Source organism: Barbus barbus, assembly GCF_936440315.1.
Source record: "Barbus barbus genome assembly, chromosome: 28".
NCBI lineage: Eukaryota > Metazoa > Chordata > Actinopteri > Cypriniformes > Cyprinidae > Barbus > Barbus barbus.
The window spans coordinates 28,806,653-28,818,215 of record NC_136756.1 but is presented as its reverse complement, the minus strand read 5'-3'; the positions used below and the strand labels follow the sequence as shown (position 1 = coordinate 28,818,215).

The window sequence follows — 11,563 nt, the reverse complement described above, 5'->3', positions numbered from 1 at the left end:
TACAAATCATCTTGCACTGCGCTGCTTCCCCCAAAATATCTCTTTTGCACAATTTCATTTACAGTATTTATTTAAAGTTTTTGTACAGTGTCAGTTTGTGTATACTGTGTATATTGTGTCAACTGTTTATAGTATATGTAGTCAGATGGTCAACTGTTGAAGGTCTATAATTATTTTTCTTATATTCTATTGTTGTATGTTCATATTTATGTTTAACTAGTATAGCACCATTGTCCTGTGAGACACGACATTTTATTCCACTATATGTCCACACACAGCAAAAGGACAATAAAGCTCGACTTGACTTGAAAAGTACAAAAATGAACCATGCAAATGAATCAGTTTGATTCAATTTGAACTGACTCACTGGAATGAATCAAAGGTTGCTGAATAGACTGAACGTTTCAGTGTTGCTGTTATATATTTTCAAAATGTTTATTCTGATGCAATGTGCAAAGTGCATTACTGTAAATATAACAAAGTGACAGAATAAGAGCAAGTGATTGTTCCTGCTCTGTCTACTAAATGCATGAATGTAAAAGTGAGGGGCAAAATGAATTTCTGTGCTAATCAACAGAGTTTAACCCACATAAAACCCTGAATGTTCCCTTAAAAAGCACCATGACAGGAGATCCCACATGTGTCAGACGGCTGTAATCTCACTACACATGTGACTGTGGAAACTGCTCTGGAATGCCGTGTGTGTGTGTGTGTGTGTGTGTGTGTAGCGTGTGAAATGTTTCCAGGTCACTGATGGGTTTGTGTGACAGTAAACCAGAGCTGCTCAACAATACAAAACAACACAGAGTCCATGTTGAAATATAAATAAATCATTAAATACATAATTTAATAATTAAATACATAACTAAATAAATACATATTTATTTGTTTATTTATGTATTTAATTATTTAGTTATGTATTTAAGGATTTAGTTATATATTTCAACATTTATTTAATTATTTCATTTTGAAAATGTGAAGGAAATAAATAAATAAAATAAAATAAATGTTACATACATGGATGGATGGATATTTAATTATGTATTTAACGATTTATTTATATATTTATTTAATGATTTCGTTTTGAGTGTGTGTGTGTGTGTGTGTGTGTGTAATCTAAATATATGGGTATAAATACATATAGAAATAAAACAATAGATTAAATTAATTAATAAATAAAAAATTATACAAAATATTAATTTAAATTAATTGTATTTTGTTAATCAAGATTACATTTATTTTTTAATAGTTTTTAATTAAATTATACCATTCTAATTTGTATTAAATTATACTATAATGTGTAATATCTGTGTTATGCACAGTAATTGCCATTGTCGTAATATGAGGAAAATACAATGCGTGTGTGTGTGTATATATATATATATATATATATATATATTATGACAATGGCAATTACTGTGCAAAATAAAGACAAAATAATGGTTTACACTGGGCTCGACTCCAGCCCCAGCCTGTCATATTCTCTCCTTCAAATAAAACGTGGCATTTCCATCTGAAGGCTGGTTTGTGTAATTACAGACGGGTGGAGCAGCACAAGCTTATATAGAGAAAAAATATCATTTGGCTTCAGATGAACAGTTTCCAGATGGTAGTTCACCAATTACCCAGAGAACAGCAGAGCGGATCCGTCAGACAGGTAAGAGAGAGATCGTAATGACCAAACCTACTTTATAATTGCTCTCCATCTATTCTAAGACCATCATTACTCTGCATTTATACAGCGGTGCAAAAAAATAAGGCCTCGAGTTGCTTATTGCTTTCATAAAACAGCAGCATGAGCATTGTGATAAAAAACACAGATGTGCAATAAATAGTAAGGCCTACATTTATAAATATGATTAATAATTCTGAAGAATGAACAATTATTCTGCGAAGGAATATAGTTCATTTTACAAAAATATTTATCATAAATATTAATGCCTTAAGAAAAGAATTAAGTCTATTTTCATACACTTTGGCTAAGTTTTGCATTGACTTGTATTATGTCTGAAACTAAACACATAAGCGTCCGTCTTTTCTCTGATAGAAGTGAGCATCAGTGTTTGGACATCAGCCGAGTGTCCTTGTGTAGATCTGATCTTTACAGGACTGATAAATCATGTCTGACTCTGAACCATCATCTCTAATACACAAACAGTAGTGTTTATTTTCTGAAAACTCAAATTCACCCCTTTTCCATGTTTATGAAGCAGTATAACCTAAACAGTGTATCTGAAATCAACTGTTTGGTTTTGGTTATGTATTTATGTATATCTATATATATATACACACACATACATTTGACCTGAATACTGTTGTTGACTCACACTCACCAGATGATGATATATAGGCTACCTGAACTGATAAATCAACAGACAGACAGACAGACAGACAGACAGATAGATAGATAATAGATGATAGACAGACAGACAGACAGACAGATAGATAGATAGATAGATAGATAGATAGATAGATAGATAGATAGATAGATACACACAGGTAATGTAGGTAATATACTAACTAGTTATTATCTAATGATGTAGTGAATGTTAACTGCTGAAAAAGAAACCAGGAGTTTCTGAATATATTAAATCACACATATTTCACTGCAAAACCAATACAAATCCAATTGTCAGTGTTTTCTCTCCTTTTCTAAAGCTTCTTTCTTTCAAGTTCAGATGCAACAGACATTCAGAGTTCAGAAATGAATAAAATTCACCTCCAATGTGAGGTGATAAGTGTTTTTGTTCTTTATGTGCGAGTTGTGTGTATAAACTGACCTGCCAGGATGGCTTTTCCAGGATGGGTGAGTTTAGCTTTGCTCTTCATCTTCAGTCTGATGCTCGCGAACATCTGAGAGCAGCGCGCGACCCGCCGATCATAGACTGATGACATGAGACTGCGCTCAGCCAATCAGCGGTCAGATCGGCACACAGGGGCGTGGCTCGCATCTCTCTCTCTCTCTCTCTCTCTCTCACTCTCTGTCTCTCTCTCTCTCATTCACTCTCACTCTCACTCTCTCTCTGTCTCTCTCTCTCTCACACACTCTCTCTCTTTCTCTCTCTCTCTCTCTCACTCTCTCTCTTTCTCTCTCTCTCTCACTATCGGCGTCACGCCCTCCAGAAACCAAACTCGACACTAAACTACTAAATTCACACTGAAACTACTTTGCATCATCAGACTGACAGAAAACAGCTTAAGATTTTAGATAAATAAATAAATAAATCAGCAGAATGGAGGCTCAACCTAATTAAAAATATATATATATTTAGTCATTTAGCAGATGCTTTTATCCAAAGCTACTTACAAATGTGGACAGTAAATAAATAAATAAATGTACCAATATTTAAATATGAAAACATACACATATGGGAATAAATAAATAGAAAGGAAGGTATAAATACAAAAATTTAAAAAGAATAAAAATAAAGTTTAACAGAATAGCTACAAAATATACATTTAAGACAGCATTTAATAAAATTAAATATTTGTTTTAACAAGTCATTTATACCTTAATTTTCTTCTTCTTATATTTATTAATTAAATTATTTTTAAATTTATTGTTTTTTCATTTTCATTTAATTGTTTGCAGGTTCGGCCTCCATACATCAAAGTTACATGTAAATAAATAATCTGTCAAATCTGTTGAAACTCTAGTGTAATCAATCTAAAGAAGCTACTTAATCAGAGCGAGCTTTTATTGTTATTTTTTATTACGGTTACTGTATATTATGCACTAAATTTAAAAGAAAAAAACATGGTAACACCGTTTTTTTGGATTATAGATTTGTTTGGACATAGTTTCTATAAAGTAGGCTTGTAGAAATACATATTCAGATTCCATCACTATACTAGGGAATATGAAATAGGGAATATAAAATTACTTTTTATTTGTATAGTGCTTTTTATGATACAAATCGTTGCAAAGCAGCTCTACAGTAAATTAAGTTTCCAGAATATATTTATATATTGCAGAACCTTAATATATGCACTGTAACTCAGTGATACTGAAAACAAAACTAACACAAATGGGCTTTTATCAGTGATCTTTCTGCGGTTTTGTTAAAAATTGAGCAAGTACCCAGACATGAACATGCAGGAAAAACCCACATTAAACAGGAACAACGTGAAAGAGTGTGACCTGAAGTGACTTCAGAGAGCGAGACAGACCGAACAGCACAGGTAAACTTTATTCTCTGTCTGTGTATTTGACTCTTCAGTCTAAAGAGTCGCTACACACTGAGCAACTCAAGCAAAACTTTTTATATTTTTTGCATATTGTTTTCCTAAAAAATAATGTCTCTTTTGACTACAACATTACACTATAGACAGCGCATATGGCTTGCAGTAATACAGATGATGAACAGCACCAGAAAAAGCTTCAATAATCATGCACGAGTAACAGCTACATCGACCAAGCGTTAAATAAACACACGTCCGGTGGATCTTCACATTGTAAAACTGAAATTTAATACCGCCTGAAATGTAAACAATGTTAATACTTGAAGAATCAAATGATTAAAAACAGATAAGAACGGACAAAAGAACCGAGAAATGCATCTGTCGCTACAAATATCATACCATTCACTCTAACTACAGTACACTCTTAAAAATAAAGGTGCTTAAAAGGCTCTTCACAGAGATGCCATAGAAGAACCATTTCTGCTTCCGCAAAGAACCATCTCTTTCTTACCTTTTTATAATCTGAGGAACCTTCTTTTGCCACAGAGAAACAGAGAGGTTCTTCAGATGTTAAAGGTTCTTTATGCAACCAAAAAAGGTTCTTCTATGGCATCGTGAAGCACCTTTATTTTTAAGAGTGCTGTTGTTTGGGTCTAGTGTCCTTCCTCTCGTCATCAGTGCCATCTGATCAAATTCAAATGAAACATAAGTTAGCGAGCAGCTTGTTGTGCGGTGCACACCACACACGTATGTAAGGAGCGCTGGGTGTTCGTTTGATTGCAGAGATGCTTTGTCATGCTTCCTGAATGCAGCACAGGCACACATTTCCCAGAATTCCTAGCGGGAAAATTCACGGCTGAAGGCTGAAGCCATACACCGGAGGAGTGAAACCGTAAGCTGGGAAACCCGTCTGAGGAGTGACGGGTGTCTGACCGCCGCTCAGCATCAGCTGTTGACCTGCATCAACACACACATCACAAATAACGCAAGTTACGTAATCAGACTACTTTTTTACAAGTAACTAGTAAAGTAACGCATTACTTTTTAATTTACAAGATAATATCAGAGTTACTTTTTCAAATAAATAATTCCAGTTATTTTTTCCCATTTTTAGATTGAAAGCACTCCTATGGAAGCCCGTTTCCGCCACTGAATAAAAAAATAAAAAAGATAATTGCGACTTTTTATCTCACAATTCTGACTTTTTTTCACAGAATTGCGTGATAAACTCACAATTGCGATTTATAGTCACAATTGCAAGATAAAAACGTGCAATTCTGACTTTTTTTTGCGTGATTTGCGTGATATAAACTCACAATTTCTCAGTTTATATCTCGCAATTGTGACTTTATAACATGCAATTCTGAATAACCTTTTTTTTTTTTTTTATTCAGTGGCGGAAACGGGCTTCCATACGCTCCTGTCTCCATGTTGAGAGAAATCAGAAGTAAGATGATACTTTAGTTCTAGAAAAAATGTGAACACAGCATTAATTCATCTCACAAAATGAATAAAAACAGTAAAATGCAACTCAGAACGTGCAAACCTGCATTAAATATGTTAAATAAGAGAAATATCATTTATGTATTTAATCCCATTTTATTACCCAGTGTCTTTGCTGCTGACCTTCGATGCTCCAATTCAACCATAAACAATAATTACTCAAGATAAACTAACATCTGTTCTTTTTTTATTGCTGAACTTTCTTCTTCTGTGTTCTACTGTACAGACGTGAATTTACTTCTCATTCAGCCTGAGGCTTTTGCTGTGAAAGGACTTTGCAAAAAATATAACTTTTTAGATTAAAAACAAACAAGCAAGCACTGGCCAGATTTAAAAAGTAAAGCAAAAGTAACCTAACACATTACTTTCCATAAAAAGCAACTCAGAAATGTAATTAACTGAGAAATGTAATTAGTTACTTTTTTAGGGAGTAACGCAATATTGTAATGCATGACTTTTCCTTTTCCAAACACTGTTGATATTCATGAACAGGAGCATTTAACTTTGGAGCAGATGATCTGTGATTGAATCTGCATCACAAGCACTCAGTATCTGGGCACGATTTACAGCGGTTTCTGTTGAGTAACAATTACAGGTACGGGAGAGAACAGGGAATAACTGGACGGGATACTATACTACATTTTTGAAGCTTTTAACTACATGTAGAGGACAGAGCACATGCTTCATTCAAAAAAATTTCTGAAATGGTTCAGAAAAGCTGGAAATATTTAGCAACGGATAAGAATTAAATAAATGTCCTGGCTCAAATTATAATGTATTTAAACTGGAATTATTGAAGCGCATCATGTTTCTTGCCACAGAGCAATCAGCTGAAAGCACATTTTAAAGTACTTTTTAAAATAATTGATATAATTTAATAATAATAATAATAATATACTATAAACTATTTCAAATACAAATGTAATTTACATGCAATGTACACACTGAAGTTACAATAGTATCATTAAGATCATTTTGTATCGATATTTGGAATTTGTTTTTATTTTTATATTTATTTATTAATTCATTTTCATTTGAAAGTTTTAGTATTTTTGTTATTATTTTTAAAAAATCATTAATTTGTTTCTTTCACTTTTTTCATTGAGAGATGTTGCTTTGTCAACTAGCTGAAATAAAATAAGTTTGTTTTTTATATTTTAATTTATTTCATTGCATTAAAAGTTTATTGTATTTCAACGAAAATAGTTTTTATGGTTTTAGTTCTACTTCACTATAATCTGTAGATAATAAGCATTGATGCAGTTGGCTTGCTATGATGCAATGGTTAAAAGTTATTAATATATTGCCTATAACAAATAAAATTCATAGCCATAAATTCTACTGATAAAAAAAAATGTATAAAATAATTGTCCTGGATCCCAGGTTGGAGTATTTAATCCATGACAATATATTTATGCAATTATTCAAGCTTCATGTCATGCAATAATGTTTTGAAATAATTTTCATATAATTTAATTTCAATAATAATGATGATGATAATAATAATAAAAAAGTAATGTGTAACACTTTACTTGAAGCCTTAATGTACAATGCATTATAAAGATATTCATGATGTACATTATAATGCATTATATTGTTTCATAAATAACTGTAACCAAAGTTTAAATGCATTCCTTCTTACATCTGAAATTGCTTGTGTTTTCGTGATAAAATAAGAATTACGATGTAATACAAATGTTATTCATGAGATCTTATAAGCTGCATTACAAGGCATAATTAATGCATTAAAAATAATTTTAGAAAAAGGCCAGAAGCTTCATAACCTGACTTTCATTGAATGGTTCAAAGTTGTAAAATATTGCTCAAACTCTGATGTTGCATTTCACAATAAACGTCAAACCAGTTGACAAGCTTAACATGGCGTCAGATGCATGTTTGCATTGATCAGGAATTAGAAAAGACTGATTTAGTAGAAAGTGCATGAAAGAGCTGATGATGAGCGCACCGTAGACGATGGAGGAGGCTTCAGGAGTCTGGTCTTCAGCCTCTCTCTTGTCCTCAGCCTCCTGCAGTTTATCCACCTGTAAGAGACGCAGAAGTCAACGGAGCAGCAAACATCACTGTCAAAGTGTCACGCTGCGTCCTTTCATCCAAACGCCGTGCATTCAGCCGCTGTCTGAGCCGCTCATGCCCTCCACACACTCCTCAAGTCCTCCTCTGACGGCTCTCTACAGCAGCAGCATGCAAATGCACAGTAATGCCACACATCACATGCCAACATACACTCGCATTCACTCAACTATTCCTTACAGCATCAGTCACTTTCTGTAAGCGTTATATAAATATGACTTAGAAATGCCACTTAGAAAACCACAATGATCTCACATTATACATATATTTATTGTTAGAATATGTGAAATGCTCAAATAAAAGCTGCTCGACAACTGTTAAGCACCTACAGTGAGACTAATGAACTATTATTTGTCTGGTGTTTATTTGACAGCAGGTTTAGTTAACTAAAAGTAAACCTAAACCTAAATAAATTAATAATTTATAATATAATATGTATTTTATATATTTATTCTATATATATAAAAATAATAAAAACAACAAAAACACTAAACTTTTAACTGAAATGAAAATGAAAACAGAGTACATAAAAATAAATTAACATTACAAGCACCAGATTTTCAGCACTTTTTGTTCATATAAATATCAGCACCTGCAGCAAATGACTTGTTTTGGTCAGTTTGAGTCTCTGAATATAAATGAGCTGATTTTCTCTGACATATTCTCATTATATCAGACTAACTGAGCCATACAAGCCTGATGTATTAAAAATGGCACATAAAACATGTGCAAAATTTTATTTTAATTTTATTATTATTTATGATTTTGTCTACAGGTTCAATGCATGTCTAATAAAAAGCGATTTTTCTGGCTGATATTTGATGTTAGGCTTTACAGGGTGTTTTGCTGCCATCTGCAGGTCAAACGGATGTACTGCATCTGTAATGAGAGTCTGACACCTGCAGGACTTGCAGGATGAATATTAAAGAATACTCATTTAGTTTGAGAGGGTTGTCTTGGTAACAGTCATAAATGATTAGGGTTCATATGACGACTGAAGCCAGCGAACCACATCTCAATAATTCTCCTTCTTATAATAATTAGCTTCCTTTTATGTTCTCAAAGATGCACTCACACACAACAGACAAACAGGCTTATTACAGCTACAGAGCAGTGCACTGTGGGTAATCAAGCAAACTATTCAGAAACCTGTACTCTACATGCGCTAATGTCTAATACAGAGACAGACAGACCTTGACCTGCCGGGATAACACATCCACCTGTGGAGGACCAAACTCATTTCAGCTTTAGCGCTCATTTACAGCCTGCTGGACCACTTAAAGAGCTCCGACTTACTCTCAAACGCTCATCAGTTCACTACACTAGAGCTATTAAACCTACTCTATCAGCTGATCTCATGCAATCAGAACAATGTTTATAAGGCACTAAAACATTATGAATCTCATTTAGAGTGACTCAATTAAACCTGAACAGATATAGTTACACTAATTACAACTAATAAACACTCATTTGTGTAGTTATAAACATTGTCCAAAACAATCATTCTTAATGAATATTAAAATATAGTTCATGTCCAGTTCATGTTAACTCAAGTCTATTAAATCATATTAACAGATACATATTTAATTTTAATAATTTATTAGTAAATGCTGAAATTAATATTAACTAAGATTAATAAATGCTTTAGTTTAATAGGTGTTTTTCATTAATGTAGTTTATTAATGTTAACAAACAGAACCTATTGTAGTGTTACCAAAATCTGATTTCATATTTTTACATTATTAATATGGTCCAGAAGATCCTGTGCAAAACAGATGTTATTACTCATAAACACCACAAGAAAAAGACTATTATTTCACTTAGTATAAGAGAAGAAGCTGCCAAATGGTCACATTTTCAATGAAAAAAATGTATTAATATATGTAGATTTTATTAATTTTTTTTGTTGAATTATTCCTTTAAAGATATTGAAGCAAAAAGAGGCTGGAAAATAGTCACTAAATCAACAGATTTTTTGTATAAATAAAATAGTCACTAAACATTTACAATTTTTCATGATTAATGTAACAATTTTCATTTCTGTGTGAATCATTCCATTAAACATTACTAAAATATAGAATAGAATAAAAAATGTATTAAATAACAACATGAAATTAACAACTGAACAATTATTTTTAAATTCCATTTTGTCCGTTTTAATTTTTCTGGACTCCTTTTTAATGGTTAAATTAAATTTGATTAAACAAAAAGCCTTAATTAAAATCATGAAACTTAAATAATTTAACAGTTTACATGTTTACGGCCCAAATAAATGTTTTATATTTTCCAACCTTATGTTTTATTTTGATCAAATTCTATGTTTTAGCATGTCTAATTATTTGAAAGCATAAAAACAAGTTTAATTTATTTTTACAATAGCCTTATGATTTTTTTCTGTTTAATTTATCTTTTAATTAATGATAAAATTAAACAAATGATATTTTTTGGCAAATGAAGGGGATTTGATATTACAATTAAAACATTGAAGAAATATTTTATGATTATTCCTTAAAAATAAGGTTTTAATAATTTCAGTAATAGTAGTATTACGTACATATACTGAACAATTATGTATTTCTGCCACAATATCTTCAAGACAAGTTAAAAAGAAACTTTTATTTTGAAGGGTTGCCTTCAAATACAAAAAAAGCGTGTATGTGAGGATAGTTTTACTCAAACGAAATGGTAAAATGCTCATGAAGTGACTCTCAGAGCAGTTCTGGAGATGTTGTTCATGTGTTTATGTCCTCATTAGTGAGACGCCAGACGCCATTCATTATCATAGAGACACACAGAAGTACAAATACTAGTGGGAGTGTGCTCACTTATATATAATAGCAGGGGAAACACTGAAGTATATTTTCATTTAAAGAGTGCGAGCGCTTTATGATGTTCAGCACATGCTTGAGATGCTTTGATACGCACCTTGCTCAGGTACTCCCTCATCACCTGAATGAAGTACGGCATGGCAAAGTCCACCAGCCCGTGTCTCCAGGCCAGCTCCAAAACCACGTCAGGAGCCAGAAGATCATAGGAGCTGAAGAGACACGCGGCGAAACACTCGTGCTTCCCCTCCTCAACAAACCAGCGCAGGAGATCCTGAGCCCGAGCGCCGTCCTGAGACTCGGCCGCAAACTGCATCGCGTCCTGACGGACAGACAGAGAGCGTTTAGCCTGATTCTGCTCTGCTTCTCTTTTTGTTTGGCAGAAAGTACAAAAGAACCAAATCATGCCAGAGTTTTGAGGGAAGTAAAAAAAAAAAAGTCACTAAATTACTTGCACATTTTTCATGAAAATTCATTAAAAATTAAGGGGGGGGGGGTAGTCGTCACTAAATTTGCTTCAAAATTCTAATTAAAAAAAATTAATATGGAATAAATAATAAAAATAGTAAATTAAATGCACATTTTTAATTTAGAATATATTTAAAAACATTTATTAATTAAAGACAGAATTGCATTTATTGAAAATATTATATTAATTGAAAACAGTCACTAAATTATCTATCATGAAAGTTAACTTAAAACAAGCAAAAAAACAATAAATGCACATTTTTTAACAGAAAATATATATTTTAAATAAATTAATTAACAAAGACAGATTTTTCATTTTTGTGTGAATTATTCCTTTACAGACGCAGTAGCAAAAAAGCCTGGAAAATAGTCACTAAATTAACTGGATAGGTTTATTGAAAATAAATCAATAAACAAACATAAATAAATTAATAAATACATTTTAAATCAGAATTAATAAAAAATAAAGTAGTAAAAAGACTTTATTTCTAGGC

At 32.3% G+C, this 11,563-nt stretch overlaps 3 protein-coding genes across 3 annotated transcripts in view; all 3 read right to left on the bottom strand.

The window, feature by feature from the left end:
* Window positions 1-2,858, bottom strand: part of LOC306848585 (tricarboxylate transport protein B, mitochondrial-like) — a 22,927-nt gene extending 20,069 nt beyond the window's left edge. Inside the window, exon 1 of the mRNA XM_079383226.1 lies at window positions 2,781-2,858. Within this exon, the coding sequence (XP_079239352.1) occupies window positions 2,781-2,853 (73 nt within the window). The 5' untranslated portion in view covers window positions 2,854-2,858. The remainder of the gene's footprint in view (window positions 1-2,780) is intronic.
* The window catches only part of LOC306848635 (synaptic plasticity regulator PANTS-like), an 806,624-nt gene that overhangs the window by 606,962 nt on the left and 188,099 nt on the right, over window positions 1-11,563 (bottom strand). The gene's annotated exons all lie outside the window — the stretch shown is intronic.
* LOC306847873 (clathrin heavy chain 1-like) overlaps window positions 4,168-11,563 on the bottom strand; it is a 44,089-nt gene continuing 36,693 nt past the window's right edge. The window contains exons 30-32 of the mRNA XM_079382091.1: window positions 10,702-10,923; window positions 7,652-7,727; window positions 4,168-5,139 (exon numbers count right to left, since the gene is read on the bottom strand). Coding sequence (XP_079238217.1) covers window positions 5,033-5,139; window positions 7,652-7,727; window positions 10,702-10,923 — 405 coding nt within the window. The 3' untranslated portion in view covers window positions 4,168-5,032. The remainder of the gene's footprint in view (window positions 5,140-7,651; window positions 7,728-10,701; window positions 10,924-11,563) is intronic.